Raw genomic sequence first — 18,526 nt, 5'->3', positions numbered from 1 at the left:
AAAATAATTTATGACAAGAAATTTCGGATAACAAATTTACTAAACATCGACCAAAATTTCCCTCAATATATTAAATTAAATATTAAGTGGGGGGTCTTATTGTTACATTTATAAACCAGAAATCACATGATCATGATGGATGTAAAAAAAAGTACCCCCACTCAAATTTACTGAAGCAGTTGCTTCGGAACCCCCCCCCCCCCGTTGTAGGGGCCCCTGAGTAATCTTATTATTTTTTAATATATATAAATATATATATATATATACATATTTAAATTTTTTTCTCATATGAAATAAAAATATTTTGCATTCAAGTATTTTTATTTATAATATGAAAAAGCATTAAATAAAAGTATATCAAAATGTATCTTAAAAAGTATCTAAAATATTATCTAGATACAGATGCTTTAAACAAAAATCTATCTAGATACAGGTACCACATTTTTATACCTAGATACGTTAATAATCTGAAAATAAATATACATTTATAATCATTGAATGGTAACCCCCTCCCCTCTCCCCCCTTCTCATAAATAATATAGAAATATTTTAAATAAAATTGTAATATACATGTTTATAATATAATAACTATAATATTAATATATATGAATTATAGCTATAATTTATAAAAGATATATGTGTACATTTAGAATTCAAAACAATTAATATATTAATAATTTATAAAATATATATTATAATATTATCAGATAAAAATTATGTGTAATATGTATTTATAATAATATAGAAATAGTTTTATAATATTAAATGATTTTTATATTAATAATTTATACAACACTTTTAATATATAAAACTTGAATATGTAATATTAAAATTATATAATAATAGTATATAATAAAATGACCCAGCAAATAGGTGTAGCCAGAATTTTACTGGGGGGGGGGGGTAGGTACTATAATTATGTAATTAAGGCGAAATCTGATCTTCAAACCATTTATCTTTTATTACATATTAAATGGCGCCTGAGATATGATGAAGTTTTTTTTCCAAATATTATATCATATATTATAAAAATAAATTAATTTGTCACGTTATCTTTGTTTGGAAATTAAAAAAATTTCCAGAAACCTGCCTTTGAGATGGCTTTGAAAAAAATGTTCTGTATGGAAATGGCCTTAGGGAGGTTTTCCTTATAATTTTTTGGGTCTTTTAATTGTAGGCCTTTGACTATACTATATATAAAGAGAGTAAAAAAGTATAGGCATTTTCAAAATAATTGTCCATTTTTATAACTTTCCTTTGTAAAAATCAAGCAATGTTCATGCTTTTCATAATCGCATTGTAAAAAGTTACAGACCCACTTGACAAACGCCCTCTGACACATCATACTATTTTTCTATTTTTGCTTACCCACCCCGTTTAAGGTTTTATTCTTGATATTTATAATGTTAATATTAACAAGATCATAATATAAGAGTATGACAAGCCAATGCCATGTCAGTGATTTAATGACATAAATTTATTATCAATTATTTTTTATAGCTTAAGAATAATCTAGAAAATTCAAAATGGTAAATTTATTTTTACATGCGAAATAAAACGTTTTTTCCTTAGTTTAGAAATCATTACGATAGCGATGTTACCGTACTTAGCCCACAAGTATGAATATAACTATCATCAAATATTTAATTATATATATTAGGGGCGCATACATCAAATTGAATATGCCATGGAAGCTGTCAAACAAGGAAGCTCAACTGTTGGGGTTAAAAATAAAACTCATGCTGTTATAGCTGCCTTGATGGTTATATATTTTTTGATATATAATATCATTTATTTAAGAGACCTGTAGTTTACTTATATTTTTAAATAAGGTTTTAAGGTTTCTCTATTGATAAAAAAAAATCCAAACATTTACTTCAATAAAATTAGTTATTTGTGGGTTTGAAATCTACTAATTTTATGGTAAAACCTTGATTTACTAAATTTTGCCATTCTAATTAATGTTGTAACCATTTTGTAAATTGATTTGAATAGATATTGAAGATATAGTCAAATGAATATTAATAATTTATCACATTATTTTCACTAATTGATATATTTTAAAATATTTGGCCTCAGAATTGATTTTAAACCCATCCTCATTTTTTTAGAATTAGAGGTTGACATTGCTCAAAAGCCTCTCATGTTGGCCTGGCTAAAAGTTATCTTGGTGACATTTATGGAAAATATTTTTATAGGTTGTTTTGAAATTCAAAAAATTTTAAGCTTAGAATTAGGCATATTTATATCTATGCTTCATAAAATTTTTATGGACCAGATAGTTTATGCAAAATTATTTTGCAAGCTGTAAAATTTTTTTACGGGTCAGGCTTAAACAATGACATATACCACATAAATGGACAATATATTTATCTAAATAAATATATATTATATACAAATCAACTTGTGACATTATTTTGGTTTCTTATAATCAAAACCTAAAAAATTTCACTTATAAAAATATTTATATGGGAATTAAAATGATGCCACCAGTTGATTTGCATAAGAGGAATTTGGTAAGAAACAGCTAAAAACCAAAATAGCGAAAAATAAAAAATATACAAATGTTCCCATAATGTATTACTCCACTAAAAAAGTCATAAATTAAAATATTATAAAATATTAATAATTATAGTAAATATTTAGTATATAATTAAAAATTATATTTAATATTAATTTTTTAAATATATAATAAAAATGATCTCTATAAATTATTCTTAATATAATAGTTCTATGTAATCTAGAATAATAAATATATTAAATTTATCTCAACAAATTAAATTATTAACATGGTATTTATATATTGTCAATTTATAAATATTAATTTTTTGTATATTATATTAATATATATGGCCATTAGATAAAGTCTACCTTTAAATATTATCAATTGGTAAATATTTAGTATATTTTTAAATAAATTATAAAAATGATTTACATAAAATTATTTAATCTAGAGAATTATTAATTTTCACAATAAATTGTTATTGCCTAATATAATATGAATCATTTTTAAATCCGAAACATGATATTTATATATTTTCTGGTATTTATATATTTTTAATTTATAAATACTAATTTTTGTATTTTTAATTTATAAATACTAATTTTTGTAAATTTAATTTAAAAGCTTAGAAAACAATATATCTTTCTTATAAAAATTTATTCATAGTAAAAGAAGTTTTTAATTATTTATATTTTAAATATTAACTCTTTTACATTCACTTTTATGATAAGTGTCCCTATCAAAATAATAGGATTTAGATTTTTTATTTTTAATGTTAAAGCCTTCTTTATATATTAATAAATGATTTATTTTAAGTTATACATTGCATAGACAGATTGATCATTTATATTTGCACTGAATTATATATATTATAATAACACAATCATAATACAATATGCATTCATAAAAAATATTAACAGTGAATAATTAATCATATCTATATTGCATATTAAATATAATATAAAAACTATATTGATGTAAATCAATTAGAGCATTACTATATCAATTGGGAAATCACAATCATCTAAAATAGATTTATTAATTATGTTTATTTAAAGGATTGAAAAAAGGAATATTATATTCATATAATAATAATCTTCAATAGCTGCTTCCCCTGCTGATTTATTATCATTTGCAGGCTAAATTATTTACACCTAAAAAATTTATTTTAACATAATAAACAAAGTAAAATAAATCTATACCTTTAGCAAAAGTAGCATGACCTCTGTATCTTCTTCTACTGCATTTTAGGTTGGCTGAATTAAATTTGGGCCTAAAATCAATTATTAAAAAATTTATACTTTCAACAGCAAAGGCTTGAGTATCTCTTATTAGAAAGTTGCTTGTAGATTGCATTGAATTTTCAAATAAAATATTAAATTTAGTATAATAAATAAAGTAAAATATGGCTATACTTTCAATGGTAGTGAGCAAATCCTGTGCATCTTTTTTTTACTACAATGGTTGGCTGAATTAAATTTAGGTCTAAAATCATTAAACATACTAAAAACCAGAGTTGTTAAAGTAGCGCTCTAACTTTTTGGTAGCTATAGCTAATAGCTGGTAATGTTTTTTAATTATTTAATTTTTTAGCACACTACTTTTTTTGAAAGTAGCTAAGTAGCCGTACTTAGCTACTTTAAAAAAATATAAAGAAGGTAAGTATAAAAATGAAAATTTAAATATAATATCATAATTAATTATAATTTTTATGATTTATTATTTTATTTTGAATTTGAAATATATTTTTAATTTGTAATTTATTTTTTCATTTGTATTATAAACCTAAATCACGTGTTAATAATTTAAAATGTCATCGCCTATGGATATCCAAATAGTTGAAAGTGATTCAGACAATGATATTAATGAAATGGAAGATATCAGGGAAGAAGATGTTCTTAATAGCTATAATACAAATTTCCCATTCCCTAGATTTGAATAATTTTTTAAATAAATATATAATACAAAACTGGCTTCAAATTTATTTGTTTAAAATGTAAAAAAAAATATTTCCTCAAATCAATCCAGTAGCTATAACCTCAATAAACACCTAAAAGTAAGTTGTCATTTTTACATTCTAATAGTATTTATTTTATAAGACTGTTCATGAGTTTTAAGGAAATGGAGAAACATCTAAATAATTTTGGTATAAGCAACTCTACATCCAAAAAAACAAATTCAATTCAAACCCAATTAATAAATAATGCAAATGACAATATTTCTCAGAAATTAGCTGATATAGTTATTGTTGAATTTATTATTTATACAGTTCAGACAATGTCCTTGGTTGATAATCCATCATTTACCATGATGATTAAAACTATATCCCCTGGTACAACGATTTTATGTCACCAGACACTAATGAATAAAATAGCAGATAACTTTAAAATGATGAAAGATGCTCTAATAGTAGAGTTATCAGAGATATCATATATATGTACCACGGGAGAAAGTTGGACACATAACAGAAGATAAAAACTTATTCATATTTATAAATTGATCTGATTAAATATTTTTGAACTTATTTGGGAATCACAGGTCATAGGCGACCCTAGAACTTTAAAAAAATCTGTGGCCATAGCCCTCAAAATAATAATAGGATGCCAGACATATGATGTACTTGCAAATAAAATTATTGATAATCTATCTTATATTAAAAATATGTTTATAAGATTAAATACACCTTTACCCTCAAGTGCTAGTGTCGAGAGATTCTTTAGTAAGGCAAAACTTAAACTTTCTGATCATCGCTCTAGACTTGGGGATGATAATATAGAAATGATTTTATTATTAAAATGCAACAGATTACCATAAATTATTATTTTTATTACATAAATTTTTTTACAATCAAAACTAACTATATTTTAATATTTATAAATGTTGATTTTTATATATTTACTATACAATAACATTATAAGCAAAAAATAATAAATTTGTTTGTAATTTTTTTTTATAAAAAGTAGCTTATAAAAAATAGTAGCTAATAGTGAGCTACTTTTTTTGACAAATAGCGATAGCACGCTACTTTTAAAAGTAGCGTTTAACAACTCTGCTAAAAACAATTGGTAAAAAATTTATACTTTCAACAGGGAAGGATTGAGTATCTCTTATGAGAAAGTTGCTTGTAGACTGAATTGAATTTGTCCCTAAATTAATAAATTTATTTACTGTATCACATTAAATTATTAATATTTCATTTACATTAATTGTTTTTAAATTTTCAGAGACTGTTGGGATTTTCATTGTAATACTAATTATATACTTTTCTCATAAGTTTTCGCCATACTGGGACATTTTTGGGAACAATTTTAAAAATGTTCCCTGATTTTCGCTGTTTCGATCTTTGCTATATCATGCCCAGGCAGCATAGGAGATGGGGAAAAAAAATTAAATTAAAAAAACTATTTACAACAAAATAAACAATATTAAAATAAACAACAGAAAAAATTGAAAAAAACTATTTTTCAACAAAAAAATATTAAAATAAAAAAGAGAAAAAATTTAAAAAATGATAACACCAACATTGAGGGAGCAAAGATAATTTTTTTAAAATCAACATTATTTTTATATTAAAAAAAAATACTTTATTGAATTTTATTTTTTAAAGCTAAAATATTATTTTAAAAATTATAGCAATTATTTTTAATAAATAAAATTTTTATTTTTTCTAAAATATTAAATATATAAGTCAATTTAATATTTAATTTTTTTTCTCTTTAAATTAAAATATGCCATGATATAAATCACATCATAAAGTTTTTATTACTAGAGAAAAGAGGAAATATTGTAATTTATGAATGTATATTTTGCTCAAAACAAATTTTTTTCCTCAAATACCAGCAGACTAAAGGATCATAATATAAATGGTAAAAATGATAAATGCTCAAGCAGAAAATGACATTTTACTTCTAACATCGTGAGCATGCTACAACCCTTTACCATCTTTAACAAACCTTATCTTCTCCTCTTAACTTAATATAATTATTTATTAATTTAATCACAAACTTTCTAAGTCTTAATTTTTCTTCCACTTAATAATAATTAACTGAATCACACTACTGTCAAAGTTTATCATTTTTATTTTTTAAATCAAGCCAATAATTCATAATAATTACAATAATCATCAAAAGCTAAAAATTCCAGAAAAATATCATAAATCTGATGATTATTCACAAAAATATAAGTCAATAATATCTAATAATAATTATATTTATCATAATACCTTGTTTAAATTCTACCAATCTGATTGGCATTTAAATATATTTAAAAAATATTATAACTTTTAAATACAACTAGGATAAATTAAACAAAAACAACAACATGCCACCCCTTTGTGGGCACGTGATGTTCCCTATTAAAATTACATATCTATACAACTATAAATGTTATTGATTATTTTTTACAAATTTTAAAATATAATATGCTAGTTTTATTATTTTTCTCTTAAAATCAAATTTTCCCATGCCGTATTTGATTTTCTAAAGGTGATATATAATTATTATTTATACTATCTTGGTCCATAGCTTTATTTGAACCTGATGCATTTGTATCAGATACATATGTTATCCTATCTTGACTGATCTTGGGTTTGACTTTTTCATCAATTTGTCATTGGTAGGATTTCTATCAGTTGTTATTCCATTTAATTATTTCTTTATTTTTACATGTTTTGACCTTATATTCTTTCTGCGATTTATCGTTGTAAACCATTTGTCTTACATTGTTTAATTTTTTGGTCTTGGGTTATGATTGTATCATATAACTTGTGCATTGCTAGATTTGTTCACCCAAATTGCATTTGAAACATCTTTTTTTTATACCAGTTACATATATTTCTTTTGTCATCACATCTGGAGGATATTGAGCAGGAATAAGGGTGATCTGGATATAGTGGGTCTTCATATTGATGAGTTGGGACTGGGTTTCCGTTAATTTAATTTAAGAAAAATTATATATATTTTTTTTAAATATTTAAAATTTATAATTGAAATAAAAAAAAATTTTTGAAAAATATTTTATTTATTTTATCTCTTATAACAACAATTTTATATAAAATAAATCTTATACAACCAAAGATATACATTATTTTGTTGGACAGTCAAATACAAATGACACATGGTCAACCAACCATACAAATGAAAAAAAAATATTTTTTATCAACACTTTCAATATTTATACCCTTAACAATACACTGTTAAGATAGAAACAAAAAATATTTTTTTATCACATATTTAAGAAATTTCCTTTAATTTACATGGTTAAATAACAATGTTAAATAGTAAAGTTATTTATAATGTCTAACAACAATGTCAAATGCTAAAGTTATTTATAATGTCTAACAACATTTTACAGTGAAACGAGTGTTAAAAATCAACTAACAATAAAAGGGGATAAATATAATAAAATTTTATTTTAATTTAATACATATTGAAATTAAATATGGACAAGCAATTAATTAACAAGATTAATCGTTTTTAAATTAATAAAAAGAAATCATGTTGTAAATATAAATTTTTAATAAAAAATGGAAATTTTTTTTTGATCTTCTTTGAGAATGTTCAAGTAAGATTTTTGTTTAAATTTTATCTAAAATTCTAAATCATTTTTTGTAAAAAGTCTTTTTGATATTTGAAAATATTTTAGAATTTCTTAAATGTAATCTATTTTGAAATTTTGCACCAATTTATTTCTATAAAAATATGATAATACTATAAATTTTTATAATAACTTCGATAAAATAAAACATAAAAAATATAATTATAATTTATCAAAATATTCTTTTGTTCCATGAATTTGATGATGGTACCTATTTAGAAATTAAAAGAGTTAATATTATAATTATTAATACAAATCAATTAAAAGGATTACCTAATTAATCAGTTGCCCGCGATAACCCAACTCCAAATAGTTTTGCATGTGATTGTAAAAGTTAGTAAAATCATAAGGAATAAATCCGTGTAAGAGCTGAATAATATTCCCAATAATTTCATCTCTTGAATTAGGGCCGGTGTTTATTGCTCGATATTTATTTTTCAAGACTCTAAAAAAATTTTCGATGGGATTTAGCGGAGGAGAATATGGTGGTAGATATTCAATCCTATCTTTATATGCATCGATAAGATGGCTTCTATGGATAGATGCGTTATCCATTACAATAATTGCATCTGGTGGTAAGACACTGATAAGCTCTGTCATAAAATCACGGAATAACAACCCATTATAAGCTCCTTCGATTATTTTATAATGGATTACCCCTCCAATTCCAATTGTACAAAGTATGCTTACATTTTTACCCTTAGAGGATGGAATTTTTATTACTGGACGGACATTGTATGGTGCCCAGGCGTAGTTTGGTACAAAGTGCAAATTTATTCCACTTTCATCTAAGAAATATAATTTTTCTCTTGGGGTATTTAAGATCTTTACACAATAGATTTGACGAATAGTGATTGCCCCAGGAGTATTTCTTCTATCAGGCTCCTTGCCAGCTCTTTTTTTCGACCAACCTATATTTTTTATATATTTGCTAATTGTTGTTTTCGTTATTGGACTACGAGGAGGTAAATGTTCTATTATCTGCGTATAGTAAGAGTATTATTATCCATCAATAAATTTATGACGAGTCTTTCAATTATGGAAGTATCTTTTTTTACTTCCTCTTTTTTGAATATTATATTCTTTTAAAGGTTCTCCATTTATATCTGGGAATATGTCCCGTCTAAATTTATGAACTGATGCTGTAGACATTTCGACGTATTTTGCAATGTCTTTAATTTTCATCTGTTCTCTTTCTGGTATTGATAACATTTTAGTAACTATACTATTTTTTCTTTATTCCAATATTTGTGTATTCTTTTTGGTCTTTGAATCGATGAAGATTGGGAGTTTTCATTTAAATTGGAAAAATTAATATTACTATGGATATTAAAGATTCTATATTAAACATTTTTTTTTATTATTTAAGAAAAATTTAAAAAATTAATAAAAGTCTAACACATTTTTTTATTTTTAATTAAATTTCCAACACAACGATTAATCTTGTTAATTAATTACTTGTCCATATTTAATTTCAATATGTATTAAATTAAAATAAAACTTTATTATATTTATCCCCCTTTATCGTTAGTTGATTTTTAACACTCGTTTCATTTATACACGTAAAGTCACAATTATACTTAACATTTTCTTTTGTTGTACCATTAAATCAAACAACACATGAGGTTTTACAGTATTACTCTACATATATATAGTTCTTTTATTTATCTCAATTTTAAATGTCACATTACTATATAGATAAAATATCTATCGGTATAAACATCCAATACTGCAAAAATTACATTATTATATTTTTTATTAATTTTATTACAGCTCTTGGCATCTTATCTCTTAACTGCTCACCACTTGTGATGAAATTAAATTTTTAAATATATTCGATGAATACCCATATTATTCAATTCATTACAAACAATAAATTTAATTAAGTATCTTATACCTTGATAATTTAAGAGTAACATATCAACAATTAATTTAATTGTGTATCTTATGTTTGATCATTATGGCGTACCACCATAACACTATTTTCTAAATTGATTTGACTTAATTTAGATCCCAAATTTGTTACTATTTTATGTTTTTCCTATTTTTTATTCTTATGGTCTAATAAACGAGCCCGTATATTTTGTCCTACAGGAAACTTATTTACTTTATCACACGGTGATATAATAGCTGTGCCCTTTGATTTTAAAAAATCTAATGGTTCTGAGGTTCATTTACCCAAAAACAATTCAACAGGAGTAACACCCTTTCTATTTTTGGAAATTTTTGTAATATTACTAAGCCATCCAAATCTCATTTTTGTCATATTTGGCCTTTTTAATCCAATTTTTCACTATGGCTACCATTCTCTCAGCTTGTCCATTAGAGCTATTATGATATGTTGGCAACGTATGCTTTATTTGTAACGAAATACAAATTTTTTTAAATTTTCACAGATAAACTCTGGACCTCCATCAGAAATAATTGTTTTTGGAATCCCAAATTTAGCCCACAAATTTTTTAATAATTAAATAACAACCTTGGTCGTTAATCCATCAACTTCTTCATATTCAATCCACTTAGAATATGAATCACCATTAAAAAATAGGTTTTTTAATCCAATTCGAAAAAATCTCAGTGGACCCTTTCCCAAGGATGACTATACCTTGGCCACACACTTCCCATTTCTTTACAGGGCATAGAGGCACATGTATTACATGGAACATATTTTCTCGTAATTTTCAATATCACTACCCATACCAAGCCTCACGAGCCCAAGATTTCATTTTATTCCGATCCAGATATCCGGCATGTAAGTAATTTTACCACGTAATTTAAAAGAAATTACGGCTATTTCCTCGCATTAGACAATCATCCACCACGGACAATTCTTTTTCAATTTTTTTTATAAATTTTACAATTATTTTTCTCGTTAAAAATAATTTTGTCTGATTCAACTCTTTATCTTTTAAAGTTTAGATCTTCCCAATTAGTGGGACCACTTTTTAGCATATGTGTAAGAGAACAAACCAATGCTTTCTCTTTATCCATTACTTTATTTTTTATTAAAGTCGAGATCTTCTTCACTCGATCCTAACCTGGATAAAATATCGGGCAAACAATTTTCTTTGCCTCGACAATATCTAATTTCCACATTGAATTCCCACTAATAACAACCAACTTTGTAATCTAAGAGATAATTAATTCCCTATTATCCTTTTTGAATAAAAGAATTAATGGTTTATGATCTTTATAAATTACAAATTATTTTCCGATTAAATCCCTACATTTGGTTTAACTAAAAATATAACCGTTCCGTTTCCACTTCTCGCCATCAATTAGTTAGATGCATCAACAGCTAATATGATTTCTAAATCGTTGTTAAAACACACTAAAATTTCTCTCCAATTTTCTGTTTTAACATTTCAAATGACATTTGTTGTTCATTGGAGCATTCAAAATGTACTCCCGTTTGTAATAATTTATATAAAGGTACTGCAATTTTTGCAAAATAATCCAAAAATCTATGATAATAATGTAACATACCCAAAAATGATTGAACCTCTGCTTTATTGGTGGACAGCTTCATATTTGCTATATTTTTCAAATTTTTATCAAGAGGTTTCACTTCCATTCCATTAATTTCATGTCCTAAATAGATAACTTATGTTACCATAAGAACACTTTTCTTTACTGGCCCTTAGACCTTTATCTAAAATTCTTTTGAAAACTTCTTCCAAACGTTAATTATGTTGTTCCGGTGTTACTTCAATAAATAACACATAATCCATATAATAAAAAACTCCTTTTAGGCCCTGGAAAACGGATGTCATAGTAGCTGAAAAAAGGTAATGACCCACTTAATCCAAATGGTAACCTTTCACAAATAATCTTTGGGAGTCATTATCGTAAATAATTTTTGAATTTCTTCCTTTAAAAGTAATTGTAAATACGGAGAAGAAAAATCAACTGAAAAAATATTTGACACCTTTTAAATTGGCCAAAATTTCTTCAATCTTAGACAATGGATATTTTACTTCCACAACCCCTGGATTTAAAGTAACACGAAAATCAGCACACAGCCTCAATTTTTCATTTGATTTTTTAACTAGAAACAATGGTGTGGCCCATTCATTATATTCAATTAGTAATAATCCCATTTTTACCCATTTGTCCAACTCGTCTTCTATTTCCTTTTTCCATTCAAAAGGAACTCTTTGACAAACCAAGAAAATTGGTGAAAAACTATCTTTAAGTTTAATGTCTACTTGATAATCATTTAGACTTCCTAACTTTTCTTCAAAAATGATACCATATTTTTTAATTAAAATAGGTATAGTATCAATTTTATGTAATTCATTGATTTCAAAATTTATCAATTGGTCTTTAGCGATTTCACTATTTACTTTAGAGTTATTCGATTCTATCATTAATTTTTCAGGATATTCGAGAATATTATTATAACAACAGGCTTTTTTCCATTCAATTTTCTTTTTCTTGAAGTTTATTTCTGATACTATCCACAATTATTTTTCTTTCAGCATTATCTTTAGCCAATTCACTTTCAATGATAAAAAATTCCCAATAATTATGAGATCTGATCTTGGTAATCCAATCCCACCCCATAATAATATCCATTGTTGGACATTATAAATGACTTTACCATTTGACATTGTTATTGAACCATGTAAATTAAAACAAATTTTTTAATATGTGATAAAAAGAATAATTTTTTGTTTCTATCTTATTAAGGGTAAAAATATTGAAATAGTGTCGATAAAAAATTTTTTTCATTTGTATATTTGACCATGTGTCATTTGTAATTAACTGTCCAAAAAATTTATCATATATGGGCCATTCCACGTCAAATCGATCACGATTCGACCGACCCCTTTTAAAATTGTTAAAAATTTCTGGAATTATTTAGAAGGGTAAATAAATAAGAAAGCCGTTTATTTTAGCTCTCTAGCACACATGGTTCTCGAGATATAGGGGCTCATAGGTACAAAAAAGAGCCACTTTGGAATCTGTAAAATTTTTAAAAAGCTTATATCTCAAGAACTATTTATAGTAAAAAGATTTATAATATATCATATTGTAGGTAAAAAAAATCTCTAAAAGGCTATCAAAAAATAATAAAAATTGGCGCCAATTTGAATCTTTAACTTCCGGTTTATGTATAATGCTTTACCTGTATTTTTAAGCAAAAAAGGGAGTTTGTTTTTGAAATTTTTTTATTGCTTTTTATTTAGACACCTTTTATAAATATATATACGATGTCAAAACTTTGGCGACGCTATCGACTCCAAAAATTTAAAAAAATAATAGATGGCGCTTTATGAAATTACGGATTTTGGTTAAAGTTTTGCTGCAAACTTATCAATAAACGGATATTTTCACTTTTATACTAAAAATATTATAAATTTCTATTAAATATACTATATAAATTGAGGGGCAGTGTGGGTAAATGTCCATTAGACACTTAATAATGTAATATATTTCCAATAATAAAATCTTTCGTATAATTTTTTTATTATTCATTCATATTAATAATATAGAAATATAGAAATAGAGATAGACAATCATATTCATTCCATAATTTAAAATTTGTGAAATGTTATATTTAATATTTGCGATTCTGTTGAATTAGAATAAAATTTTGTTTCAATTTTATCCTGAGAAATTGGATAAAAAGCATGAAATTTTTGCGTCCCTGGTATAGTACGGGCTTTGTCGAATCTCTCTTTTAAAATTATTTGTTCTTTCTCATATTCATCTTCCATAATATAGGAGAACTCTATTCCTTAATAAAAAAATTATAATATATATATTAATAAATTATAAATCATATACCTTTTATATTTTTCTTACAATAGGCAAAAAACTCTTTAGAAGTTATTTGTTCTGAAGTAGGTCTTTGTAAACTTGCTCTAGCCACTAAACGCTTGACGGTTCATCCGACCTCGCCACAAGCTGATTTGCCATGAGATGTAGCCCAGAAATGCCACTCAGCTTTTATCTCGAAATCATATTCATGGTGGCAAAGATTGATTAAATTTTTCCGATTTTTATATTGAGCTGCTGCTCCATCTGAAAAATAGAATAATTTTTTTGGCAGGCATTGAAATTTCTTTGTTAAGTATTGAACTAAATATTTTTGGAATATATGAACCACAATTGTATTATGAACGAGAGATTCAGATATTATTACGAAACGTAAATGATTTAAATTATTAAGTGACTTGTAATAAATGACAAAAGGATGAATGGTAACTTGAGATTTATTCCAGTGAAACCCCTGTACTTCATCTTGAACCACTTCTCCTTCCTTTAAATTATTTTTAAGAGAATTCATGAATATTGTTTGCTGCTTTGTTATGAATGAGTGTAATAGTAAAATATTTAGCATTTCGAAAAGCGTTTCTAAAAAATTAAAGGTTGATGAAGTGATAGTTAAAAGATCTGTACGATCTGTTGTTACCCATTGCTTGTAGGTAATATATTCGATATCAATTGAATATAATATTTCACTTATCATGGCCTTTAAATTAGAAGATCCAGGGCATTGAGCACAATCACCAAAAAAACATTTTGGTAATGCTGGATTACAAATTATTTTTGGTAATATATCCTTATATGTAATCTTAATTAAATCTTCATTTAAAGTAATTTTGGGCAAACTTAACAGCATTAATTTTGTGTTTTGTTGAATGGAGCAAACACATTGAATGGGTACCACTACTGCCAACAAATACACAATTCTCGGGACGAAAATCACAAATTTTAGAGAATCCAATTTTAATATTTGAATAAATATCTTTAAATTTAAGATATAGCTCTCGTAAATTAATTAAAATTAATCTTTTTTGGACTTGAATCTTTTCACTGTTCTTTATTATGGTTACAAAATCCCTTTTCCCAGGCATCGATACTATATTGATCATTGTTATAAAAAGATTTGACAATATCAACGGTGGCGGCATCTATTGTTTTTCCGGTTTAGGATTAGGTGTTGAAAAAAACCCCTTTTCTTTTATTAAACCTTTAGATTTTATCGCCTTATGATATGAAATATTGAATTCTTCTATAATTCTTCTTACTGTCCAATTTGATGGTAATAATGTTAATAATCTATATTTGTTTGTTATCGAAAGCTGTGGGAAATTGATTTTTAAGGTATCGAGAATTTCATCGAATTTTTCATCATTTGATGAAGATAATGGTAAATTTTAGTCGCTAAAACTTTTTTCACGCTAGATATTTTTTTCTTTAGATATTTCTTTTCACGTAAGCGTTTTATTTTAATGGGAGATTCCACAATTGATTGTAGGGATATATAATGTTTTCAATTGCCTCTTGATTAACTATATGAGGAGGAGAATCAATATCATTGTCATTATAAGGAAGCTTTGCTAATTTTTGTCGGCATGAAGAGCATATTAGCATATTTAAATTGATTGGTAAATTTTTTTTGGTCATCCAAGGTTAATTCTTTCTTAGATTCTTGCGATAATATGCATGTTTTTGTAAATTAAATGGGTTACAACATCTTGATATTTTAATATTTGGTATATCCATCTTTTATATAGAATAAAATTTTATTTAATTTGAACCTGGAATATGGCTTGTTTAAAATTAATCTGATCGGGAAAAAAATTATATTAAACAGAAAGAGAGATTGTTTTAAACTTTTAATTTTTTAAAATATTATTATCGTAAAATATAATCGATAATATGTCTAATATAAATTCTTTTTTAATGCAGCTGTTATACATAATTAAGATTACATATAAGGATATATTACCAAAAATAATTTGTAATCCAGCATTACCAAAATGTTTTTTTGGTGATTGTGCTCAATGCCCTGGATCTTCTAATTTAAAGGCCATGATAAGTGAAATATTATATTCAATTGATATCGAATATATTACCTACAAGCAATGGGTAACAACAGATCGTACAGATCTTTTAACTATCACTTCATCAACCTTTAATTTTTTAGAAACGCTTTTCGAAAAGCTAAATATTTTACTATTACACTCATTCATAACAAAGCAGCAAACAATATTCATGAATTCTCTTAAAAATAATTTAAAGGAAGGAGAATATATCGTGCAGACAGATTTTGCTGATAATTATGCCTTTGTGGTTCAAGATGAAGTACAGGGGTTTCACTGGAATAAATCTCAAGTTACCATTCATCCTTTTGTCATTTATTACAAGTCACTTAATAATTTAAATCATTTAAGTTTCGTAATAATATCTGAATCTCTCGTTCATAATACAATTGCGGTTCATATATTCCAAAAATATTTAGTTCAATACTTAACAAAGAAATTTCAATGCCTGCCAAAAAAATTATTCTATTTTTCAGATGGAGCAGCAGCTCAATATAAAAATCGGAAAAATTTAATCAATCTTTGCCACCATGAATATGATTTCGAGATAAAAGCTGAGTGGCATTTATGGGCTACATCTCATGGCAAATCAGCTTGTGGCGGGGTCGGAGGTACCGTCAAGCGTTTAGTGGCTAAAGCAAGTTTACAAAGACCTACTTCAACAATTAACTTCTCCTAAAGAGTTTTTTGCCTATTGTAAGGAAAATATAAAAGGTATATGATTTATAATTTATTAATATATATATTATAATTTTTTTATTAAGGAATAAAGTTCTCCTATATTATGGAAGATGAATATGAGAAAGAACAAATAATTTTAAAAGAGAGATTCGACAAAGCCCGTACTATACCAGGGACGCAAAAATTTCATGCTTTTTATCCAATTTCTCAGGATAAAATTGAAACAAAATTTTATTCTAATTCAACAGAATCGCAAATGTTAAATATAACATTTCACAAATTTTAAATTATGGAATGAAAATGATTGTCTATCTCTATTTCTATATTTCTATATTATTAATATGAATGAATAATAAAAAAATTATACTAAAGATTTTATTATTGGAAATATATTACATTATTAAGTGTCTAATGGGCATTTACCCACACTGCCACTCAATTTATTTAGTATATTTAATAGTAATTTAAAATATTTTTAGTATAAAAGTGAAAATATCCGTTTATTGATAAGTTTGCAGCAAAATTTTAACAAAAATCCGTAATTTCATAAAGCGCCATCTATTATTTTTTTAAAATTTTGAAGTCGATAGCGTCGCCAAAGTTTTGACATCGTATATATATTTATAAAAGGTGTCTAAATAAAAAGCAATAAAAAAATTTCAAAAACAAACTCCCTTTTTTGCTTAAAAATACAGGTAAAGCATTATAGATAAACCGGAAGTTAAAGATTCAAATTGGCGCCAATTTTTATTATTTTTTGATAGCCTTTTAGAGATTTTTTTTACCTACAATATGATATATTATAAATCTTTTTACTATAAATAGTTCTTGAGATATAAGCATTTTAAAATTTTTACAGATTCCAAATTGGCTCTTTTTTGTACCTATAAGCCCCTATATCTCAAGAACTAGGTGTGCTAGCGAGCTAAAATAAACGGCTTTATCTTTTATTTCCCCTTCTAAATAATTCCAGAAATTTTTAACAATTTTAATAGGGGTCGGTCGAAAATGGGCCTTTTTTGATCGATTTGACATGGAATGGCCCATATATATAATTGTTGTTATAAGGGATAAATTAAATCTAAAATATTTAAAAAAAATTTTTTTATTTCATCATTTAAATTTTAAAATTTTTATTAATGTTTAATTTATAAAATTAATCCTAAAATAATTATAAAATTTATTATAAATTTTAAATATAAAGTTGAATAAAAATAATATATAAGATTTTACCTTAAATTAAATTACTGGAAACCCAATCCCAATCCTCAATATGAAGATCCACTATATCCAGATCACCCTTATTTCGAAGAATGTCTGTATGCAACTAGAAGCTTAATATCCTCCAGATATATTGATGAAAGAAATGTTTGCCACTTGTATAAAAAAGATGTTTCAAATGCATGTACAAGTATGATACAATCAAAACCCAAGACCCAAAAATTTAACAAAATATTACAAGACAAATGGCTTACAATGATAAACCGTGGAAAGAATATAAGGTCAAAACATGTTGATAAATTTTTTTTTAATGGAATAACAACTGATATGAATCCTACCAATGACAAATTGATGGAAAAAATCAAACCCTTGATCAGTCAAGATAGGATGGCATATGTGTCCGATACAAATACATCAGGTTCAAATCAAGCTATGGACCAAGAAAATATAAATAATAATTATATAACACCTTTAGAAAATCAAATACTCGCATGGGTAAATTTGATGTTAAGAGGTGAATAATATTAAAATTAACAGAGTTGGGCACCGCGAATACTTGTATCTATGATACAAGATCCTTTTGTATCTTTGTACTCAGTATCTTTTTGACATTTTTAATAAGATACTAACTAGTATCTATATCTAAGATCCCTTATTCTGAAAGAATCTTGTATCTTTTTCATTTTCT

At 25.4% G+C, this 18,526-nt stretch overlaps 1 protein-coding gene across 4 annotated transcripts in view; it reads left to right on the top strand.

Moving 5' to 3' along the window:
* The first annotated feature begins 1,470 nt into the window (after positions 1 to 1,470).
* Positions 1,471 to 18,526, top strand: part of LOC135922665 (proteasome subunit alpha type-1-like) — a 119,454-nt gene continuing 102,398 nt past the window's right edge. For all 4 annotated transcript variants that reach the window (XM_065457097.1, XM_065457099.1, XM_065457096.1 and 1 more), the window contains exons 1-3: positions 1,471 to 1,529; positions 1,573 to 1,617; positions 1,661 to 1,762. In XM_065457097.1, coding sequence (XP_065313169.1) covers positions 1,527 to 1,529; positions 1,573 to 1,617; positions 1,661 to 1,762 — 150 coding nt within the window. In that variant the 5' untranslated portion in view covers positions 1,471 to 1,526. The remainder of the gene's footprint in view (positions 1,530 to 1,572; positions 1,618 to 1,660; positions 1,763 to 18,526) is intronic.

The sequence above is a fragment of the Gordionus sp. m RMFG-2023 genome, chromosome 1 (genome assembly GCF_954871325.1).
Source record: "Gordionus sp. m RMFG-2023 chromosome 1, tfGorSpeb1-WG-v2, whole genome shotgun sequence".
Lineage (NCBI taxonomy): Eukaryota > Metazoa > Nematomorpha > Gordioida > Chordodea > Parachordodidae > Gordionus > Gordionus sp. m RMFG-2023.
This window is presented reverse-complemented; position numbering and strand designations above follow the sequence as displayed.